Consider the following 23,848-nt stretch of genomic DNA (forward strand, 5'->3'; position numbering starts at 1 on the left):
CTGATTCTACAATCGCCACCGTTCGACGACACCCAGCAGGTGATCTACTGCACACCACTGATGTCGGTGTTGGGCTCTTGTTCTTTACACACTTAGTCTAACCAGTTAGTTAGCGGCTTTCTACATTATTTGTCCCCCAGTGGTGAGTTTGTAGATACACAGCTGCAGACTGAACATTCAGATAATTCACCACAGCACACACTATGAATAATTGACTATCCTGTGGTCATCAATCACCATCAATATCCTGTTCTCAATGGCTCTAATGTAGCACAAAGTATACAAGAGTATACAAAGCTTGAAAATGGTGAGTAGTGAATGGTGCTTGCCAGGGGTGTCCATGAACTGAAAATGTATTTGGTTGCTGTGGTAGCACATGAGCAGGATGTCACCAAAAATGATCAAAGACAATGGTCAGTATAATTGGTGGCATTTTATTTTAGAAAGCTGGTATACTCCATGTGCTCCAAGCAGATATATAATGCACGATAATCACGAATGAGATGAGGCCCCTTTAGGACCATTTTGTATGTAAGACTGATTACAATTGATAGCATGGTTGATCATAACAAGTACAAAAATATTTACAAAGTACAAATACATTTTTCAGTATATCAAAATGTTGACTTATTTACAGTTTAAGTACAGCAGCTCAACAACAAAAAAGACAACCGACTGGAAGCGTCACTGGAGAATGAAAGAAAGCGGGAGCATATTAAGGGTGCTATTCAGTCTGCGTCGCTGAAGAGCTAGAAATGTAAAGATAATTTCTGATTGAACGGACATATGCAGAGTTTACCGTGAACGCAGTCTCCGCTAACGCGGGAACGTTGCCATTCAATTTCAATCGAGCGGGAGCGTTGAACATCCGCAATACGGATTGAATAGAGCCAAGTGAAATACAACAAGCGAAATGAGGATTTACAACTCTGGACAAACCATCGATTATTGAAAAGAGGGTGGCATTGTATTACTTCTGTGCATGACATATCTGTCTATAACATTCTGAAAGATGCTCCCCTAGAGTAGACATGGTGCATGTTCAAGAGGGCCGACATGAGCTTTTCACAAATGATTTCATCTACAAAACACCTCAACTTCCAAACAGCTGGACATGACCTGACCTAGATCATACAAAAGGTTAAGAAAAGTGGATGGTGACTACCTCTGGAGGACCTTCACCAACAAGCAGATTGACAGTCTGATGGTTCAGGATCAGTCTGGATTGCTATGGCAACCCTCTACTAGTATGTAAACAAGCAGGCAACGAATGTGTGAAATGGAACACTATTTCCACTACTTATGGCCAGGACTAGTGTATAGAGAACAGGGTTTCATTTTAAGATGCACACAACCTTTTTTAAATTTTGTTCCATAATAAACAGTGAAATATATAATAAAAGATGTGCCTTTTGATAAAGAGAGTTGGCAAATTAATTCCAAACCAACCAAACATGGTTTACATCTTCAATCATATCTGATAACTCGTTCTTCCCATTCACAATCAGATGTGTTATTTCCTCATCGAACATCATCCCTTTATCAAAAATCGACTGGACTGGTTCAAGAAAAATACACCCAGTCCCTTTTAAGAAATTAAAACAAAATCTAAATTTTCAGGAGCTGTGGGGTAGACTGGACTCCTGTAGAACTCTTTTAGAATTCCGGGACCCCAGGCTCAGCGCAGTAGAGGAGCTCTAGCTTTTGGTATGGAGTGACTGAAGGGAGAAAAAGCACACAATTACACCCAGGCAGAGAGAAATGGGACATTCAGATAATACACCGCAAATTCTCAACGATACTACAATGTCTTCTATTCATTAAAGACCCTAAAGAGGGGTTACAAAAACACAATATTCAAGACTTTACTATGCATGCAGTCTGTCTATTCTAATCTTATAAAGGACTTAGAGATGTGGGCAATTAAGAGTGCAGGTTGTCTAGAGACACACAACAGCATAGCAGAGCAATGAGCCATACAAAAAGGGATAGAAAAGGGAAATGGATACCATAGTCTCGTTAAGCGCATTGATTGTAAAGAGCATTGAGTTCTCCGTCTTCTGGACACAGTGCGTCTGTTAGGAGTGAAATTAAAAAGTAAAAAAGGGTGAAAGAAAAATGAAAGGGTTATATGATTGATTCCCCAATGACTTCTCAGCAGAATCGCCAACAGCCAACAAAAGGTTGTCGGGGTCTGAAAGCAAGGAGACACAGTGTGAGCAGTAAAAGTCCAGAGAAGTGATAGCCAGTCATACTCCTGCATCATCCATTCCAGTAGGACATGCAAAAAGACGTAGGGAGTGTAAAAAGCTGGAGAGACTGTTCAATTGCTTGAGCCGGAGTGTCGGAAGCCTAGAGTACAAACAGATATAGAAGGCGTTTGCTCATATGAAATGTAAAGTTAAGCAGACTCTTGGTGTGTGGGGGACCCGCAGAGTAGGAGAGAGTGAGGTTGAGCCCAGAGAAAAGGTTGAGGGGCTTGCCTTCCGAGGGGCCTGCAGCATGTTTATGTTGGGCAGGTTGACTGTGTCTCTACGGCAGCCACTGGGCTCACGGCACACTGGCTCTCTGTCACTGGCCACTACATGCATGCTGTCTAGAGACCTGGCTAGTCTGGAGTGGCACAGGGAGCTGACGGAGGAGGGAAGGGGTTCATCGATTCATCATAAACCATGTATGGCTACAGCTCATTCTGTCCAGTTTACTTCACACACTTGTGTCAACTCTTTTCTGTATGACTGAGTAAATATAACCTTCAAACATTTGACAGAATATTCGGCTAACAGATATGAGAAATAGTATAAACTAGATTAGCATTACATCTGATAAATCCTAACTTGAGTTACCCACACCGTATACAGACTTTCACATTAATATTGCACTGCTGTCGATGAAAGTACTAGTTGGAATTCAATAGCACGGCTTATTGGAGACCTTGACACTAACCTGCCCCCCACACTATTGGCAGGCAGTGAGGTTCTGGTTCTCTTCCTTTTCTCAGAGGCATCAGGGAGATGGGAGGGGTTCACCACAGCTTTACAGCTCTGCCCACTGGACTGAAGGAGAATCCTGGAGCAGAGAGAGATCACATACTTAGAGAACGGACAGACTGGTAGGATTGTCAAGCGCCTGCCGGCCGAGAGTACTTAGCCCCTCTGAACAGAGTGCCGGCCGTAATTTGCAAACCGATGCTACACGTAGAAACGGGCGAACATGATGGCCTTCAGTTGCCAACGGTGGGGGGGTCCCTTTAACACACCACGCCGACAGCAAGTGAACAAACGGCCCCATACTGTACAGCCGGACAATCGGTCTAGTTGAGTTCTCAATCAGGAAGCGTTTAAGTACCTTAAAGACTGCGATGACCTGCTGTGGATGTTTTTTTCTTCTTGTCTGTAAACACACAAACACACACCATATTTCAATATCAACAGCAAGGGAGGGAGAAAGACAGACAGGAGGAGATTGAGACCACACAGCTTGGAGATGCAGAGACAGAGAGAGAGAGAGAGAGAGAGAGCAAACAGGCAGCAGCCGCAGAATAATCCAGAACATTCTAAGATGTTGAGCATTAATTTACTCATGGCTCAGAGGAACTTTGGCTCAGAGTTTGATGCAAAGTTGAATGTGAGGCAATATAAGCACATTGTTGGTTATTCAGGTGCTGGAGGCTTGCCAGAGGTCAAATATAAGCTGGTTGTAGCACTTAAATTAGGAATTGGATCAATATCTGTTTTCACTGACTGCTTTAAGCGCACTATTCAGTTGGGGTGGGAGTGATTTGCATTGGCTTTGCTGATATGCAGCTACAGGTAAAATTATTCCAAAACAGAGATTCAAGGAGTGAAATATATAAGCAGGAAGCGGTTATTACTGGCAGTGCTTGAAGTTAAAAAGCAAAAAAAGGCATTTCCAAAACTTTCCAAGACTGACAAAGGCTAAGTAACACATCACAGAAATGTGATCCCTACTCTCCTCGTTTGCAGCCAGGGTGTGACAAAACTTGTACCAGAACTCTGAAGGATATTTAGAAGTGTAAAGAAAGGTGAGGATGGTGGACGCGATGGTGGACAGGGGGGGGAGGGGCCCGGCACAAACTCTTGAGGGGGTTATTAAGGTGAGGGGGCACACTTACAGCATTCTCAGTTAGACTCCGGAAGGGGGAAGAGTTTGGGGGACGGGCGGACAGGAGAGCTCAGTGAAATCCTAACCCGTCTATACAGAAATGCAGGATGGAAGAAGGGAAGCCATACACAATCCACCACAGGGCAAGGCTACACAGGGACGAGAGCAGCATGGCTATCAACCATCTAAAGGAGGGGGAAAACATCCAAACAGAACAGAAACAAAAACATGACAGAAAGAAGGATAGACAGAGAGACATCCAGAGGAGAGAATCTCACTCGTTCTTTTTTCCACTGGAACTGGGTCAGGCATAGCCAACAGCAACGCCCCGTCCTGAGTCCTACTGTACATATCCACTAGCCTGTAGCCTGGGCGCAAGACCCTTTCCACTTCAGCCAACTGGTTGTTATCTTGATTGACAAGGCAGCTGAAACAGTTTAGCACCCAGGCTACAAAATAAAATAAAAAGTAAAGTAGTCTTTTCACCATAGCAGAAAAGGTACCTGCTAAGTTCACCAATTCAAGTCTCACCACCTCCCAAGTTCTTGCATTGATTTTACACAACTTGTTTTCCGCAGCATGCTAAAACTGTTTCCCAAATGGTGGTCTAGTGGCGCATTTCAGAGTCTACCATCTCCGGTGTTTGAGCAGTTATAATCCTAAGTATGGTTCAACATTGAGAGTCAGTAAGGAAACACCAAAGCTTGCGTCGGGTTTACTCTAAAAGACTGACTTCAATGGAGAAGGCAATCAAGGACACGCTGCAAGAACAAAGGCACCTCCACAGGCCTAGACAACTGAAGAAAAGCTTCACACAATGTGGGTTTGACTGTGTAAATACATCACCTAAAAATAACTGGGCTTATACACCTCTTATTCCAGAAGCCCAAATGTCGTCTCGACGAGTGTTCTCACAGTGAACACCCAGGGCATTTGACAATCATGTGCAGGATACACTCTGGAATCTAGAACATAATCGGAGTCTAACTGTGCCCGTGGAAGATACTGGCGGAAAGAAACTTGAAAATACTTGAAAATAATTAGCAATAATCATTCTCAAGACATGAATACAATAGGCTGATGAAAGTGGCCTATGGTGATTGGACCCTTACTACGACAAGACTCAATGAGGGATTCTTGCAAGATAAATGTGGGTTTGGTTCAGTAGAGAAGAGTTTTAGGCAGGAAGAAGCAAGGCTCGGACAGTGGGCAGGCACTGACCCAGTCACTAACACAATGGAAAAAGAACAGCCATTTTACATTCAACCTGGCCCAACACTTACAACATATTAGGTACAATACAGAGGCCATGCATGTTCAAAAGGTTAAATCATGCTTTTTTGTTGTTGTCATGCATAGGAGGTAAAAATAGATCACACGTGCCCACAGTCAATGTTGCATTATCCATTTCAGTCCCTTTCACAGAGAAAAACTAAATGGTAGCTAGACTATGCTGGAGTTAAATTATAGGAGGGCAAGGTTTGGGCTTCCATGAACGGCCAATCTCAGAGCATATCGCTGTATCCGTGACGATGGAGAAACCACATTCTGTTGAGCAGCTGTCTCAATCAATAGTATGAGCAGTCCTTGGGAATCCCTGTCTACTGGAGATTCCCAGTTCTCACCCTTGCTAGCCTGTGCATATCAAAGCAGCACGTGCCCGAGCAGGTGACCAAAATCATTCATCACATTATCCACCCACAGGATACCTTATCGTACCGCAGTCACTCAAAAGCCATACATCCATTGGCATGGCGACCATTTAAACAGGAAGAGGAAGCTAGTCAGACAAGAAGTGACATGCACTTACCTCCATGATACAAAACCTCACTTCCTCTCTCAGTTTTTCTCTCAGTTTTTTCCCCCCTCTCTGTCTTGCTCTCTCTGCTACATTTTGAAAGGCAGACAATCCAGACAGCATTCTGGCCACACGGTGCCTAAGAGGCTCCAGCAGTATACTACCGCCTGCCTGCCACGGGATAACAAAACCCACAGCCATAGGTGTTCACAGAGGTCTACAAACTGTCCTCCATGTTGGCACCAAATGTTCCACAACATTCGCATTTGGATTCTCAGTGGAACATGGCGCCAATTAAAATAGTAAATCTGGCGCTCGTTAAAATAGCGCAGTGTGCCCAGCCCATATGGGCTTGTAAGACACTACTTTCAGTCATTCTACATAGACAATTTTGTCAACATCAACAATAGTCAATCAGTGTTAGAATCATGAGTTGCAGCTACTATATAGTTTTGAGGCAGACAATGAAAAATAAACCATGATGACTACAAGACCAAATGCATGGCACCAACAGAACAACAAGTGGACTGTTATTTCAACCCAAAACCTGTATTACAACCCATAGTACATATACCTATAATGGGCCAACTATCATTAGGCTAAAATCAAATCCTTGCCACCCAAGAATGAATGGGGGAGCATGAAATGACATCCAAAAAGGAAATTACAATACCAAATGATCTCAAGTTAGAATCCTAATGAAACCTCAACTTTCTCTGAACATCAATACAATGGATGACTTGGATAACATGACTACAAAGCCTGTTCCTACTCCCCTCCCCTAATTACAATTCTATGAACTTTAAGGACAAAATAAACCCAATTAATCAATTTGATAACTCAACCAACTGCAGGGAATTGGGGGGGGTTCACTTATTTCAGTATCCTGAAACAAGTCAGTGTGATGCATGATGGGAGTTGAAAGTAGATGGGATACTTACGATAGGGAGCCTGTGGATGCTCTGGCCTGTCTCTTGCTTTTCAGGGCTCGCAGTTTATCACCCTGCGTGATGCCGTTCATCTCCTCATCGTCATTATACTGAGGGAGATGAATGACAAATGGTAAGAAAATGAGGCACACAGAGGAATCCATTAACTCACTGTTCCCTCCTTCCTTTCTTGACATTAAGGTTTATTCAATTTCTTGACATCAAAGTAACCTGACAGGAATTACAAAACTCTTACCAGTTCCGCCTCTTCTTTCTTGGACATCTTGTTCTTGTTGCTGCCGTTGATGGTGATGTCATCAACCCCCGACAGGATCCTGGTGACCGCCAGCTTGCCGTTTTCCTGCTCGTTCATTTTCTCCCGGAACACGTCGCCCTCGGACCACAGACTGCTCTGCTTACTGCAGCATAACGGGATAACAGCATTGAAGTTGTACAACTCCCTACAAAACATCTTTGATACTGATTCAACAATTGATACTCAACTCAATCCAAGATGTCCCAGAACTTAAAAACTTAGTTGAATTGGGTGCGTTAGTGCTGGGTTGGAGCTAGTCTGCCTGTGGCTCTCCGGGACTAGAGCTGGTGACCACTGATCTATACAGCAAAAGCCTTCACAACAATGGATTGAATCTAGAGAAAATCAGACACATACTCTTCCACAAAGTTTTGTTGTGGTCCGATGACTGATCCGGGCCGGCAGATACGCATCCAGGCGATGGCCTCAGCCGCAGTCAGGCGGTAGTGCTTCATCATGTAGCAGCCTATCAAGGTGCCTGTTCGACCCAGACCAGCTGAAAAACATTAGGATCAGTGGGATATGTAGTGTTTGATCAGAATTACGCTGCCAATCTTTCCCATTCATTTGGGACTGAGGCGTGAATGTAATGAAGTAATGTACCTTTGCAGTGAACAGCGATAGCTCCGTCTGCGTTCTCACAGATGTTGAGGAACTTCCTGACAATGGAGTCGTTTGGCGTGCTCCCGTCCACGAAGAAGAGGTCGTGGTGCTCGAAGCCCATGTCAGTGAAACGCTTTGCGTCATACATCTTCTTGTTGAGACGGACGATGGTTGTGATATTGTGTTTCGTGAAGTAAGGAAAGTAGGCCTCGGGGGCATGAAGAGGGTAACCTGGAGAGAACAAAATGTTTTTGTAGAAATTGTTTTACTTCTGCACACCTGAAGTCACATATATTTGTAAACGGCATGTAGGAGGGGGGGGAAGTGTACGCTTCCCCCCTACAAAATGATCATTCATTTCATAACGTTCTGTGACTGAAATGCGTCATGTTTTCGATGTCCACTTTGCAAGTATAGCCTACACAGTGTAAGGGAGTTAATTTGCCAGTCATTCTTAGTGGGGAAAAGATCAATGTGGCAGCGTGTTCCACATTGGTATTAAAACATAAAAAATGCAAACATGTCCTTACAGCTCAGATTGAAGAAAGCTAATCTGGAGGGTTTCGACCTACCGTTCTCCATTTTGCTTTTTGGATGAGGACCGCTGAACGCTAGGAATTTTCCAGGAATTATCCAGTTGAAATCTCCATTTTCTGCTCTCTGCAACATAGAAACACAGACAGACAATTACAAATCCTTTGTGTTTACCCAAGTTGCATTCTGAAGTACGATAGCGATAAACTTACCTCGTAATGTTCGTATTCCTCCACATCAAACTGGGAGAAATCAAGCCAGCCAAACTGCAAAGCCTGGAGATACATTTTATGGGAGTACATTTCATTTGGAGCACGGAACACCATGCAAAATGTTTTACATTTCATAAAATGTGCAGCTGTAGATTAACTTGTTAGATAACATCGGACTGACTGAAGCGTTGTACCTTGTATACGGCGCACAGGCAGTCTAGAATGTTCAGATTGTACATGCAGGTTCCAAAAGAGGCATCTCTGTTCAAAATAGACAAAACAATTACATTTAGAAACTATTCAAATCCATCTGCATAAATCATTCATACCACATTTATAAGGACTAAATAAAGATCAATTGTGATTGGCGCTACTTTCTAATGTGTGCTCTTGAGGAGTTTCTCTCTCTAGAAGTTCTGTGTTTGTATATGTATGCATGCATTTGTGTGTGTGTGTTTACCTGAAGGGTAAGTAGGTAGAGTTCCTGGACACCAGTAGACTGTAGGCTTCCTCTGGCGTCTTCTGAAGATGCATCACCTTCAAACAAACACAGGCCAGCATTACGGAGGACCTACTAATGGGGAACAGCAGCAACATTAAAATGAAGATTCACAAGCACTTTTATTACCCGGTAACATACAATCAATCATTGGTTCAGGGCTATCAATCAGTATGACTTCTCTGCTGGGTGAGAAATACTTACTGCATATGAACCAATAAGATAAGCAGCGTTGGCTTGTTTCTTTTGATCTCCACAGGTGTAGAAGACTATCTTCTTCTTCGCTAGTGTGCATGACTGCTCCAGATGACAACAAAATAACAATTAGCCAATTACATTTAAGTCATTTTGCAGACGCTCTGATCTAGAGTGACTTACAGTTGCAATATGTAACTTGCTGGGCGACCCGACCAAATTCACATAGAAATGTGTGTTATAGATCTGTCATTCTCATTGAAAACATGTCTGCGAAGCGGTAGATCTGTATGCGCGCTATTTTATGTTTTCCGTTCTTACATTTCTTTTTTGCGTCTTTTACTTTCGGTTTTGTACACCAGCTTCAAAAAGCTGGAAGTATAATATTTTTCGCTATGGAAAATATATTTCACAGCGGTTTAGACTGTACAATGATTCTCTACACTATACTTGATTGTTTTGTCACAAACTGAAATGAGGCGAACTATTAGAATTTTAGTGACTAGGAAATGGCGGAGTGATTTCTGCATAGTGCATCTTTAAGTGCCTTGCTCAAGGGCACAGAGATTTTTCACCTATTCAGCTCGGGGATTTGAACCAGCAACCTTTCGGTTACTGGCCCAATGCTTTTACCTACTACCTGACGCTGCCCATACTGCACATCCCTACACAAAACAATCCTGATCCCTGACTACGACAGACTAACAACATAGCAAGTGGACAACATACAGAACAGTAATAAATTGAAAGGTTTTTCTTTTGTCACAACTTTTCCATATGAGCTTGTCTTACACCAATAGGCCTAGGCCTGCTATAAGTCAGACTATCATTGAGTGTCCAGGACTGGATTAGGAGATCTCTGAACTCAATGCTCTTAGTCTCTCTAGACATCCCGAGTTCCTCCCAAAATTTTACAATATTCCAGTTTAACAATAAAACTTCAGTTTGGCATAGAGGAACTGCGTCACTACCTTATTCGCTTGAATAAAATACTAAATAGTAGCTAGCAAGACGGAGATCACAGAGGTTATTTTTGATGAGTGCATTTCGCAAGTGGCTAGTTTGAATCAACTACCTTCACTAAATCCACTGCAAAAGGTTTTGCCTGCAAACTTTGGTTTCAAATCCCGACGTTCTGGCATGTCTGCCTCGAGATTTGTTGGGAGAGTTGTGTGCCTGAAGAGTACCCACCCCAAATGTTTTCTTCCCTTTATCAAAGTTGCCGAAAGAGTCTGGGTTTACCAGACTACAATGCTCTAAAAATCATGAGTTCTAATACCCTGCCATCATTCTCTTCAATAATCTACAAACATTACCCATTTCTGACTAGTGTGACATAACTGTTCTCAGCCTAACCAAACAGAAGTTGACTATCAATTGACCAAGTCCTCTGTCCGTGTGTGTGTGTGTAAGGTTACAGAGTTCCTTTACCTTGAGCTTTTTAGTGAGCTTGCAACAGAAGTGATAAAACATGGCCAGGTTGAGCGGGCCAAAGTCTGCATAGAAGCTGGAGAAGAGAGAACACAAGGCACAGGCAGGTTGACTGTTAAAGCGACATTTCTTTAGAGTGACCTGCAATGTATGTTACACTGTGTGTGAACTATCCTCTTTGCTGATGAACATTCATACTTGGACATGCACATCTGCTCTTCGTTAATGTTCAAACCTTACAGTGCATTCAGAAAGTATTCAGACGCCTTGACTTTTTCCGCATTTTGTTACGTTACAGCCTTACTCTAAAATGTAAAAAATATTTTTGGGTCCCTCAATCTACACACAATACCCCATAATGACAAAGTGAACAGGATTTTAGAAATGTTTGCACATTACAAATAAAAAACAGAAATACCTTATTTACATAATACGTATTCAGACCTTTTGCTAAGAGACTCGAAATTGAGCTCAAGTGCATCCTGTTTCCATTGATCATCCTTGAGATGTTTCTACAACAAAGTCCACCTGTGGTAAATGCAATTGATTGGACATGATTTGGAAGGGCACTGTCATGACATTGACCTGTTGGTCAGGTTTATGACCCCCCCCCCCCCTTTCCTCTCTCTCTCTCTACAGAGTTACTTTTGGAAAGCCCTTTGTTAACATAGAGAGTCTGAAAACATCAAAAGGGTGGGGACCAGAACCATATTTCGGTAATCCAACCAGTTGAAAATATGCGTTGGTACTTAAAGAATATGATATCAGGTCAGTTGTCATCTGAGACATTATTACTGATGATAGGATGACAAACTGTATCTTGGAAAGTCTACACATTCAAGTTATCAGATTCACATGGAATTGTTGTGCAATTTAAATGTTTAAATATGAAACTATTTGTGAAAAGATTAAATGTAATTTTAGCTTCTAAATGAGAGAATTGGTTTTCATAAGTGAACTAGGCTCAACTCAGTGGCCCCGCCCATGCGAACAGACATTGTTTGTAAACTATGAAACACGCCCTTCTCTCCACCACTATATAAGCCCTTTACGTAAATTGAACATTTGTGTACCCGAGGACGACGGTCCATATGTTAAAAGGGCTGATCTACAGAACTAAAACAACTTCAGCGTGAGCTTAAAGTATGGCGACTTGGTATGAACTTTGAACTCTTATTCACTAAAGAAGTGATACCTCCTAGCCGTTGAGTGAGCAGCAGCAGCTGTAAACGTGGGGTAGGAAGGGACGGACAAAGTATCTCTTCTACCAAACAAGACGTTACTACAACGCATCCGTTCTACCATACATTCTTCAGAGGACAGAAAGATCTCTGTTGGGCAACACGACCTTCCATCTACGACCAACCTATTGAAGCACAGCTCAGAGTAAATATTCCTTGCATTTTCCTTTTCCAAATGGGCGGTTATTTACAATGCCATAGCTTTACAAGGTCCAATCAGAGACCAAATTCCTTTGTTCCCCAGTCTTCCCGCGCTTTCATTCAAAACCCAACCCCCTTTCTATGTGTAACCAGCCATCATATCTGTTCCGTCCGCTAGGGACGTTTTCTTTTATGATTACCAGGTCTTTAAAAGTTTATTTGGAAGATAACAGCTCTATAAACATTATTTTGTGGAGCCCCGACTTTCTAGTTAATTACATTTACATGATTAGTTCAATCAGGTAATATTAATTACAGAGAAATGATTTTATAGATTAGCATGTCATATCACTTAATCCGGCATAGCAAAGCCACGACAGCACACACCTATCTATTGTGGCGTGCAGCAGGTAAGCCACCAAGGGGAGACTCGTCGAGGCCTGGTGACAGACGGAGTATACATCACGAGGCGATGGCTCCATCTGCTGGACATACCAGGTCTCGATGGGCTCTGCGGCCAGAACTAATTAGAACTGATTGGGGATTGGTGAGTAATCAAGGGCTGATTGCTCACCAGCTGTACAAGTCCCATAAACTTGCCAGAAGGGCAGCACACAGGGGAGAGGACTCCTGTATAGTTGGGGACGGTACCAGAGGTAACAGGAGGGAGTTCAGTTTTTGATCCCCACAGGGTACAGCAAGACCCAGAAGACGGTATCCCGGAGAGGGTCTCTTTGGGGAGACCCATTCTTTTCTTTCGGACTATTATTTTAATAAACACTTTTGAAACTGAGCTAATCGTACTCTGTCTGTCTGATCTGTGTAAACATTTTGACCCAACCCCCTGGTCTGCCACAAGTGGTGGAGAATGCGGGCATTCTGATAACGTGGTCAGATCAGGGTTGATGTTTACGCAGCATGAGCATGGACGAATTGATAGCTCAGTTCACCTGGACCCAACATGCGGCTCAGGAACGAACGCAGGAGGAACAGCAGCTACAAAACGTCCACCTCATTGAGGAAATCAGGAAGCTACAAGGAGGAGCGTCTCCTGAATCACATCCAAATAAGTTTTTAATCAAGCTAACAGAATGACGACATCGAAACCTACCTCTGTACGTTTGAACGGGCAGCACTACGGGAAGGATGGCCAAGGCAGAAGTGGGCCAGTCTGCTGGCCCCGTTCCTCTCTGGGAATGCCCAAAAGGCATATTGGGACCTGAACAATGAACAGGCGGCTAACTACGACGGACTCAAAACGGGAGATACTCCGCCGCCACGGGTACAGCCTGGCCCATCGGGCTCAACTATTCCACGACTGGAGGTTCGTAGCCGACGCATCCCCTAGAGCCCAGATGAGCGACCTACTGCGCGTCACCAGGGGATGGCTCCTAACCGACGTATCCACCGTCTCTATCCTAGACAAAATGGTCCTGGATCGCTCCTACGGGCACAACCCCACGACATGAAGAGGGCAGCGAGTCTACGCACGCCCCAGACCTTGGAGGGCCTCCTGGAAGCAGTGGAGACGCATCAGAACACTCAGGCCCTGCTGAGTGGGAGCCGGGTCGGCGACCCGTTCGAGGAGTCGGAAGGACAGCCCCACTGCGGTGTACCCCGAACCGACAGTCGGCAGGGCCGAAGGACCGCAAACCCGTGGAGAGGTGGCTGGGGTAGGGCCGACCCGCAACCAACGACCCCAGGTAGATGGAGACCAAAGGAGGTGTTTTGAGTGTGGCGCCCGGGGGCACATTGCCTGGAATTGCCCGGCTCGAGAGGAGTCGATGCCATCAGCAAGCCCGGAGGCGAGGTGGGTCACGCAGTGAACTACATCACCTCCTGTTGGGCACACCACGAATCAACTGCACCTATGGTCCCGGTGAAGGTTGACAGACACAACACGGAAGCTCTATTAGACTCCGGAAGTATGGTTACCCTTGTAACCATGAGCCTGCTGAACCAGGATACCTAACGTGGTAGGGAGATGTCCATTTCCTGTGTTCACGGGGACACAAAGCGGTATCCACCCATATGGGCTAACACCGTGACGCCACAAGGGAACTGCCATATGATGGTGGGTGCAGTACCCGAGTTGCCGGTACCTCTCCTAGTGGGATGAGATTGTCCGCTGCCCTGTGGGGGCACGAGCTAAGGAAGAAGGTACGAGCCGGCCGAAGATGAGAGCGAGGACGACCTATCGCCTGTGCGGCCCGGAAGCAAACGGTTGATTAATCTGTATCTACGGGTCCGGAGTCGGGGGGGGTGCCGGAACTCAACCCCCTTGGGGAACCGCAGGAGGAAGAGCCCAGCCTCCCCCTCCTCAATTTCGAGGGGCCAGTCGAGACACCCCCTGGGGTCCAACTGAGGGGACAATTCCGGACGGCCCAGTGGGAGGATCCTAGCTTGAAAGCCGCCGCAGCCCAAGTGATAGCGGTGGATGGACAGCTACTTCCGGGGGTGAGTGACTGGCGATACCCCCATTTCCAAATCAAGAATAACCTTCTGTATCAGATGTCGCGCCAACAGTGGGAACTTCGAGGGGTATTGTTGCTGCCCCAACAGTACGTGGGAACCGTTCTTCAGCTGGCCCACATCCACCTGTTGGGTGCACACCTGGGAATGGAGAAGACCCGGGAACGGATTGCCGCCCGGTTCCACTGGCCCGGGATGAGGGCCGTGGAAGATTACTGTCGAAGCTGCCCGGAGTGTCAAATGACTGCCCCAAAGGCACACTTCCGAAACACACTGGTCCCCCCCCCGATCATCGGGGTGCCCTTTGAACGCATCGCCATGGATATAGTGGGACCCCTGGTAAAAACAGCTAGAGGACACCGGTACATCCTGGTAATAGTGGACTATGCCACCCGGTATCCCGAGGCCATTCCCCTTACGGGCGGCGGTATCCAAGGGAATCGCCCGGGAGCTGTTCCACCGCTTTAGCCGGGTGGGCATCCCGAACTAGATCCTGACAGACCAAGGTACTGAGTTTGTCCCATCTAATGAAATATTTGTGCTCTCCTGCAGATCCGGACCTCGTCGAGGGGTTCAATAAAACGCTCAAACAAATGCTGTGGAAGGTCATCGAGCAGGACGGAAAGAACTGTGACCAGCTACTACCCCACCTAATGTTCTCAATCCGAGAAGTACCCCAGTCCTCCACTGGGTTTTCCCCTTTCGAACTCCTCTACGAGAGGAGGCCACGAGGCCTACTTGACCTCGCTAAGGAGGTGTGGGAAGCCCAACCGACCCCAATACGCAGCGTGGTAGAGCACGTGGAGATGATGAGGGAGCGGATGACAGCCATATGGCCAGTCGTGAGGGAACATATGGAGAAGGCCCAACACGACCAAGCTTACAATCGGGGAGCACAGCCCCAAGAATTCCAGGTGGGAGACAGTGTGCTGGTCTTAATCCCCACGGCCGAAAGTAAGTTCCTGGCGACATGGCACGTGCCATACGAGGTGATCGAGAAGCTGGGACCTGTCAATTACCGCTTACGGCAGCCGGGGGAGATGGAAACCCCAACAGATTTACCACGTGAACCTGTTGAAGAAATGGCACGAGAGGACAGCCTTGGTTGTGTTATGGTCAGGACCCAGGACGCCAACGGTACCAGTTGTGGTCCCGAGCAATGAGGACCTCGACCAAGCCCAGAAGCAAGAGCTCAGGGAGCTCGTCGATCAGTACACGGTGGTGTTCTCCGAGAAGCCGGGCCGCATGACCCTCATTGAACACCACATCCGTACCTGGGAAAACGGTACAAAAGAGGCCATATCGGATTCCGGAGGCCCGAAGGAAGGCCGTGAAACAGGAAGTGGAGGCTATGCTATGGATGGGGGGGGGGGGGGGGGGGGTTAACCTCTACTTCATCACCCTCACGGCTCCAGGATCCTCCTCATCAAAAAAGCTGACTAGCATAGCCTAGCCTAGTGGGACAGGGATATCATATAATATAATTTTCATGAAATCACAAGTCCAATACAGCAAATGAATGATAAACATCTTGTGAATCCAGCCATCATTTCCGATTTTTAAAATGTTTTACAGCGAAAACACAATATGTATTTCTATTAGCTAACCACAATAGCCAGACACACAACCGCATATTTTCACCATGTTTCCACCGCATAGGTAGCTATCACAAAACCGACAAAAGAGATAAATTAATCACTAACCTTGAACAACTTCATCAGATGACAGTCTTATAACATGTTATACAATACATTTGTTTTGTTCGAAAATGTGCATATTTGAGGTATAAATCATAGTTTTACATTGCAGCCACCATCAAAAATAGCACCGAAGCAGCCAGAATAATTACAGAGAGCAACGTGAAATATATAAATACTCATCATAAAACATTTATGAAAAATACATGGTGTACAGCAAATGAAAGATAAGCATCTTGTGAATCCAGCCAATATTTCCGATTTTTTAAAGTGTTTTACAGCGAAAAACACAATATAGAACAATATTAGCTTACCACAATAGCCAAACACACAAAGGCATTTATTCACCGCAAAGGTAGCTTTCGCAAAAACCAGCAATAGATATAAAATTAATCACTAACCTTTGGATAACTTCATAAGATGACAGTCTTATAACATCATGTTATACACTACATTTATGTTTTGTTCGAAAATGTGCATATTTAGAGCTGCAAATCGTGGTTATACATTGTGAATACGTAGCAACATTTCCCCAGAAAGTCCGGAGATATTTTGGACACTCACCTAATCTGACCAAAGAACTCATCATAAACTTTACATAAAAATACTTGTTGTATGGCAAATGAAAGATACACTGGTTCTTAATGCAACCACTGTGTTAGATTTTTTAAAATAACTTTACCACAACATACAGCTTGGGTTATTGTGAGACAGCGCTCACCAACACGGCGGAGAATAGGCATCAACATATTACACAGAAATACGAAATATCATAAATGTTGTCTTACTTTTGCTGAGCTTCCATCAGAATGTTGTACAAGGAGTCCTATTTCCAGAATAAATCATTGTTTGGTTTTAGAATGTCCATTCCTTCTGTCGAATTAGCAACCTTGGCTAGCATTGTGGCGCGAACATTCCCATCCTCTCTTGGCGCAAAGAACGGAAAATTCCAAAAGTCCCATTAAACGTTGAATAAACTGATAAAACTCGGTTGGAAAAAACCTACTTTATGATGTTTTTCTCATATGTATCAAATAAAATCAGAGCCGGAGATATTCGCCGTGTATACCGAACACTTTTCAGAAGACAATGTCGAGCTCCCCCGCGCGCCGTCGAAGACAAAGAAAATACCGGACCTGTCACTCCAAAAGCTCTTATTCGGCCTCAGATCAAGCTAGACACCCCATTCAACCTTCCACTGCCTGTTGACATCTAGTGGAAGGCGTATGAAGTGCATACATATCGATAAATAAAAGCCAGTTGAATAGGCAGGCCCTGAAACAGAGCCTCGTTTTCAGATTTTTCACTTCCTATATGGAAGTTTGCTGCCAAATGAGTTCTGTTTTACTCACAGATATAATTCAAACAGTTTTAGAAACTTCAGAGTGTTTTCTATCCAATAGTAATAATAATATGCATATTGTATGATCTAGAACAGAGTACGAGGCTGTTTAATTTGGGCACGATTTTTTCCAAAGTGAAAACAGCACCCCCCTATTGACAAGAAGTTTTTAAGAGTCTCACAGTGCATGGTGCAGCCCCATCGTGTTGGTGCCCAAACCCGACGGTAGCCTGCACTTCTGTAATGATTTCCGGGGTGTGAACGACAAGCTTGTTCAACGCCTACCTCATGCAGAGAGTGGACGAGCTCATCGACCGATTGGGAAAGGCCGGTACATCAGCACTTTTGACCTGACCAAAGGATATTGGCAGGTACCGTTGGCAGCCTCCTCCTGGGAGAAGACAACGTTTGACACCAGACGGATTGTATCAGTACTGGGTGCTCCCGTTCGGTCTCCACAGAGCCCCACCCAGATTCCAGCAACTGATGAACAAAGTACTTCGACCCCACCAGCAGTACGCAGCGGCCTATTTGGATGATATCATCATCCACAGCCAAGGTTGGGAAGAGCACCTGACGCACCTCCAGGCGGTGCTGGACGTGCTCAGACAAGCCGGGTTGACCGCGAACCCCAAGAAATGCAAACTAGGGTTCGAGGAGGTGGATTAGCTGGGGTATTTGATCGGATGGGGGAACGTCAAGCCCCAGGAGAGGAAGGGTCACACGGTACGTGACTGGCCCGTTCCACGCACCAAGACACAGGTCAAGTCCTTCCTGGGACTGGCAGGATACTATAGCCGGTTTATCCCCAACTTTGCGGCTATAGCTTACCCCCTCACCAACCTAACCAGGGCCCGCCTCCCAAAAACAGTGAAATGGACAGATGAGACAGAAGCGGCGTTCAGCCGCTTGAAGGAAGCGCTGTGCTCACATCTGATTCTCGTAACGCCCGATTTCCAGGTGCCGATGTTGGTCCAGACGGATGCATGTAATACGGGGCTAGGGGCCGTTCTGTCCCAGATACACGATGGGGAGGAGCACCCCATGTACATCAGCCAAAAGCTGATACCGAGAGAAAAAAATACTCTATTGTTGAGAAAGAGTGTCTAGCGGTGAAGTGGGACACTCAATTATTACCTGTTAGGTACCCACTTCACCTTGGTCACGGGCCATGCTCCCCTGGTCTGGATGGCCAGGGGAATGAACACAAATGATCGGGTCACCAGGTGGTTCTTGTCCCTTCAATGCTTCTCTTTTTCTGTTGTGCACAGGTCAGGGGCGAAGCATGGAAACGCGGATGCCTTATCGAGAAGGGAGACATACGTCGCACTGATGACAGTACCCTCCCCGACCAGAGCTAAGCGGGGGACGTACAGCAGGTAAGCCACCAGGATGAGACTCGTCGAGGCCTGGTGACAGACCGAGTATACATCACGAGGCGATGGCTCCATCTGCTGGACGTGCCAGGTCTCTCCGGCCAGAGCTGATTGGGGATTGGTGAGTAATCAAGGGCTGATTGCTCACCAGCTGTACAAGTCCCATAAAGCTGCCAGAAGGGCAGCACACAGAGGAGAGACTGGGGGGGAAAGGACTCCTGTATAGTCGAGGACAGTACCAGAGGTAACAGTAGGGAGCTCAGTTTTTGATCTCCACAGGATACAGCATGACCCAGAAGACGGTATCCCGATTATTTTCTTTTGAACTTATTTTAATAAACACCCTTTTAATCTGAGCTAATCCTACTCTGTCCGTGTCTGATCTGTCTAAACGTTTTGACCCAACCCACTGGTCTGCCACACTATATAAGGTCCCACAGTTCACAAGTGCATGTCAGAGCAAAAACCAAGCCATGAGGTCAAAGCTCCGAGACAGGATTGTGTCGAGGCACAGATCTGGGGAAGGGTACCAAAACAATTCTGTAGCACTAAAAGGTCCCCAAGAACATAGTGGCCTCCATCATTCTTAAAATGAAGATGCAGAGTGTGTAAAGCTGTCATCAAGGCAAAGGGTGGCTACTTTGAAGAATCTCAAATGTATTTTGATTTAACACTTTTTTGGTTACTACATGATTCCATGTGTTATTTCATAGTTTTGATGTCTTCACTATTATTCTACAATTTAGAAAATAGTAAAAATAAAGAAAAACCCTTGAATGAGTAGGTGTGTCCAAACTTGACTGGTACTGTATATCAGATAGCACATTAGATTAAATGCCATCCACTTTCACATTTCATTCTGTAGACTTGGCATATACTGTACGTTAACATTTATTTTCTCAAATGTAAAAGTATATCATTTGTATGGTTTAAGACCGGAACAGTCATATACGCTCGCAGACACCTCCACAATAAACATATCCTCAGCTCCTCTCTCTCTCGTGACACACAGGTGTTTATTTTGACTGGTAGTGTGTGTGTACACACAGACATATGCATGTTTCAATATTCATAAACGAATGTAAAAAAAAAAAAAAAAGAGCAAGCAGTAAAGCTTCATATTACATAATTGCTTTGTAGCACCTACAAATGAAACATTATGGAGTCATACACAGGAGGCCTGGGTAAGGCAAAAATGTCAAATATACCAACATTTATTTATTATTTCTCAATTATGCTTTTATATACAAACGTTAAATATATGTTAAGCTGCAAAGTCAAAACTGTCTATATTGTAAAAATTCATGAAACCACAAATATGCTTTTTGGTCTTAATTTAAGATTAGGCTTAGCAGTGTGGTTAAGATTTAAAACCTGATTTCATGACTTTGTGGCCGTGCCAGCTATGATGACCACTTTGCATGGCTCCAATACATGAGTAATCTCAAATCCAACCAGGGTTTCCCAAAAGCATCGTAGATCATATTCATTCCATTGAAACTAAATGGACGCAAGATGATCCTTAGTGCTACGAATCTTTTTGGAAAACTCAGCCTGCTTTTTTTTGTCCTGGGGTATAATCATTACTCCAAACAGTTGCAAAACGTTCAGTTCTGCAACCAAAACTATTGTTTCTATTAGACAGATTTGGGTAGGTCCGGCCTGTTTGCTGAACCTTTCCAATAGAAACGCTAGTTTTTGTTGCAAAACAATATGTTTTGCAAATTTTTGGAGAAATGACTACACACCTGGTTTTGTGAGGAATCACTCATATGCCTATGAACGTCCTGTAAGACAAAGCACTTACTTTTCATATGACAGCTCATCATCTATGCAGAAGCAATGTCTGTCAGCTGTGCTTTTTATCTTCTGCTGCAGTACTGCGAAATACAGTTGATCTGAAAAATAGAAGGGGGTTTTAAAAGCTTTTTTTGGCACACAGTCGTGGTCGGGGGGGGGGGGGCGTTCAGTGATCAAGATAACTATTTTGCATTATATTCTGTTTGAGTTTCATCGTGGATTTGATGTGATTATGGACAGTCAAACAAACATACAATGTACCGTTAGCTACAAACGAATGCTTGTTAATTGTGCCACACTTTGCGGGCAAAACAAATAGCACATGCCAGTTTGAATTTGAATTTCCTTGCCCCCGGAAATGTTTCGACCGACGGATATCAATAGTGCGACAATTTACAATAGGCAAGGTATGGTTCGCTTTCAGAACAGCACTTACCTTTAATGATTTCAATACTTTTCGTGACATTGTCCTCGGTCATTCTGATAGCGACTTTAGCCAACAATTAGTTACAAGTCAAGCTGAACGGCTTGTTTTCACTGCAGTCTTACTATAAACGCGCCTAAATAATAACGAAAACGTCTGAAAAACATTCCAGCACAATGGCCTACACACGCATTAAAGAAAATCTATTTTCTTTATCCCATTAAACTAAAACGCCCCACAGAAGCGAACAGCAAAATATGGTATTTTCTACCACTCAAAAACCAATAGAAAGTGCAGCAAATATTTTTCTAACGTAGCATAATGCTTTGCTGGGCAAGGTCTATAAATGTGTCTGTCTCCGTTTAAAATAATATACTGATATGACAAATAAAGCCTCAACTTGCTTAGCGACGAAAAATAACACGCCGCATAGACAGGCTACGTACTCTGCTCAAAAATAGTTTGAAATAGAATCATAAGCACCACCCACTGGAACAATGTAATGCTCTCGCGCAACGTTATTGGTTCAAGGAAACGGTGAACGCTACACTGTTGCAGGGTTGGCATGCCAATCATTCTACTTCTATGAACGCAGGACTGGGCCGATTCTATTATGTTGAACCACGGGGCACCATACCATGGCCCGTGACGTAAACGGCAAATGCAGTGAGGCAGGAGCGCCCTTCTCAAATCTCACAGTAATCTGAGCCACTCGGTCATGTTGTCAACAATGCAACATGGCGAACCGTCCAGAAACATACATTTATTTTCCATCAAATAGCTTATATCTTTGAATTGTCGAACTAGAACTAATGCAGATAATACGTTTTTATCAAAAGCAATCACTTTTGCATGTGAAAACACAGAATCCTATTCGTTACTTATCGTGCTTAATTACGTCCCTTTTGTTTTGAGCTGACTTTGCCGTGGACTTTGAACGGGGCACCTGGTTCACGCCCGGGTGGTTGCCCCGTTCCAAAACGAATGCAATCAACTTTCACCCTGTTAAAACACGCGTATCGGGTGCCCGGGCTATATTAATCGAATTCCCTCATTTTTTAAAGTTCTGCTTAGGAAGACATTCGAGATTCTAATTGGAACGATGCCCAAGCCGTTGCTAGGAGAATAGATTCGCGTGGCCAATAGAAATGCATCTTCTACTTAGACGGAACACTTCCACTAGTCCTCAAGTGAGGGATAGTTAGAATAAGCGATAAGGTTTGAATTGATTGCAAACATTTTCTTACCAAGTTATTACAAAACGACACATGTTTGGTTGGTTATACAAGGCTGTAGGCTAGCCTATCATGCAGGCCTAATATGCATTATGAGGTAGCCTGACAAATAGCCTACAGTAGACTCATTGTTTGTGTGCAAAAAGCGCGCCCATTCTCAATTTAAAATAACAAGTGAGACAATTTCCTTAAGTGTGGTGTGGTTTATAAAAACAGCCACATTATCAGCCTTTTGAATCAGGCAAAATGCATGTATTGTACCCTATCCTCATTTTTGGGGTAAACAGGAATTCTGCATCCTCTGACGCACATGGTAATGATATAAATACACTGTAGTGCACAGTGGCTCCCGAGTGGCGCAGCGGTCTAAGGCACTGGATTTCAGTTTTAAAGGTGTCACTACAGACGACAATGTTTGGTTGGTTATACAAGGCTGTAGGCTAGCCTATCATGCCTATCCTGGTTCGAATCCAGGCAGTATCACAACCGGCCGTGATTGTCCCATAGGGCGGCGCACAATTGGCCCAGCGTCCTCCGGGTTTGGCCGTTATTGTAAATAAGAATTTGTTCTTAACTGACGTGCGCCGCCCTAGTATGAAAATGCATAAACTGGGGTAGCTGACAACGCATATGTAGCATAGTCAATACTGTAGCTTATGAATAGGAACCGATGTTGTCGCCATTTTAGATAAAAAGCTGCAGGGAAGTCTCATAATCAGCTAAATCATAACATCTGCATTCAGACACTGCAAGGCCAGCGTAGCCTACGGTCTATGCTGCAAACTCGCTCAATGCAAGCTACGAAGGGTTCATCCGCAGTTTCTTACCTGATACACTAATGTGAATATCTGACTTTAGCTCCGCCTCCTCTTTCTGAGCTGCACGGCGCTTTTTCATCGACTCAGGTCGCCTCTTTTCGCTTTTGCGCTTCATTCTTGCTTTTATGCATGCACTGCAAGCATCTCCAAATGGCACAGTGAGATCGTCTGCCCTGCGGTTGTTTTAGTTTTCGGTGCTTTATTATGTTGATCCTTGCTCTCCAGCTAGGGTGTCATCCGAAGCGCAGTTGTTCGCTCATGCTCAGTTCTTCCTTTGGTGACGTTTGTGAACGGGGCAAGTTTATGAATCCCTTTCTGTTACGTAAGACGTTGCCTGCCCCTCTGTAGTTACTGTTATTATTATTATGCTGCATTTCGACTGTTTATTTTATTTTATTTATTTAACCAGGTAGGCCGGTTGAGAACAAGTTCTCATTTACAACTGCGACCTGGCCAAGATAAAGTAAAGCAGTGAGACAAACAACAACACAGAGTTACACATGGAATAAACAAAACATACAGTCAAGAACACAATAGAAAAAAAAGTATATATACAGTTTGTGCAAATGGGGTAAGATAAGGGAGGTAAGGCAATAAATAGGCCATAGTGGCGAAATAAATACAATTGAGCAATTCAACACTGGAGTGATAGAGACTGGA

The 23,848-nt window shown here is 44.4% G+C and overlaps 1 protein-coding gene across 9 annotated transcripts; it reads right to left on the reverse strand.

The window, feature by feature from the left end:
• Positions 1 to 414: 414 nt before the first annotated feature.
• Positions 415 to 23,475, reverse strand: LOC129853832 (dual specificity protein phosphatase CDC14A-like). Of its 9 annotated transcripts, none has more exons than XM_055920261.1 (16): positions 23,198 to 23,475; positions 20,719 to 20,809; positions 10,643 to 10,718; positions 9,221 to 9,313; positions 8,978 to 9,054; positions 8,712 to 8,778; positions 8,518 to 8,580; positions 8,344 to 8,431; positions 7,772 to 8,002; positions 7,526 to 7,664; positions 7,109 to 7,271; positions 6,865 to 6,962; positions 3,349 to 3,393; positions 2,947 to 3,069; positions 2,484 to 2,631; positions 415 to 1,718 (listed from the first exon to the last, which is right to left on the reverse strand). In XM_055920261.1, exons 1-16 carry the CDS (start codon positions 23,301 to 23,303, stop codon positions 1,698 to 1,700), a joined length of 1,629 nt encoding a protein of 542 aa, XP_055776236.1. In that variant the 5' UTR covers positions 23,304 to 23,475; the 3' UTR covers positions 415 to 1,697. The 9 variants fall into 9 exon arrangements, 6 of the variants coding, with proteins under 6 accessions (XP_055776236.1, XP_055776237.1, XP_055776238.1 ...); XM_055920262.1 differs by lacking the exon at positions 2,484 to 2,631 and adding an exon at positions 2,010 to 2,075 and having other exon boundaries at positions 23,198 to 23,474; XR_008759187.1 differs by having other exon boundaries at positions 1,685 to 1,718; positions 2,010 to 2,631.
• Between the last annotated feature and the right edge of the window lie 373 nt (positions 23,476 to 23,848).

The sequence above is a fragment of the Salvelinus fontinalis genome, chromosome 4, assembly GCF_029448725.1.
Source record: "Salvelinus fontinalis isolate EN_2023a chromosome 4, ASM2944872v1, whole genome shotgun sequence".
In the NCBI taxonomy this organism is placed as follows: domain Eukaryota; kingdom Metazoa; phylum Chordata; class Actinopteri; order Salmoniformes; family Salmonidae; genus Salvelinus; species Salvelinus fontinalis.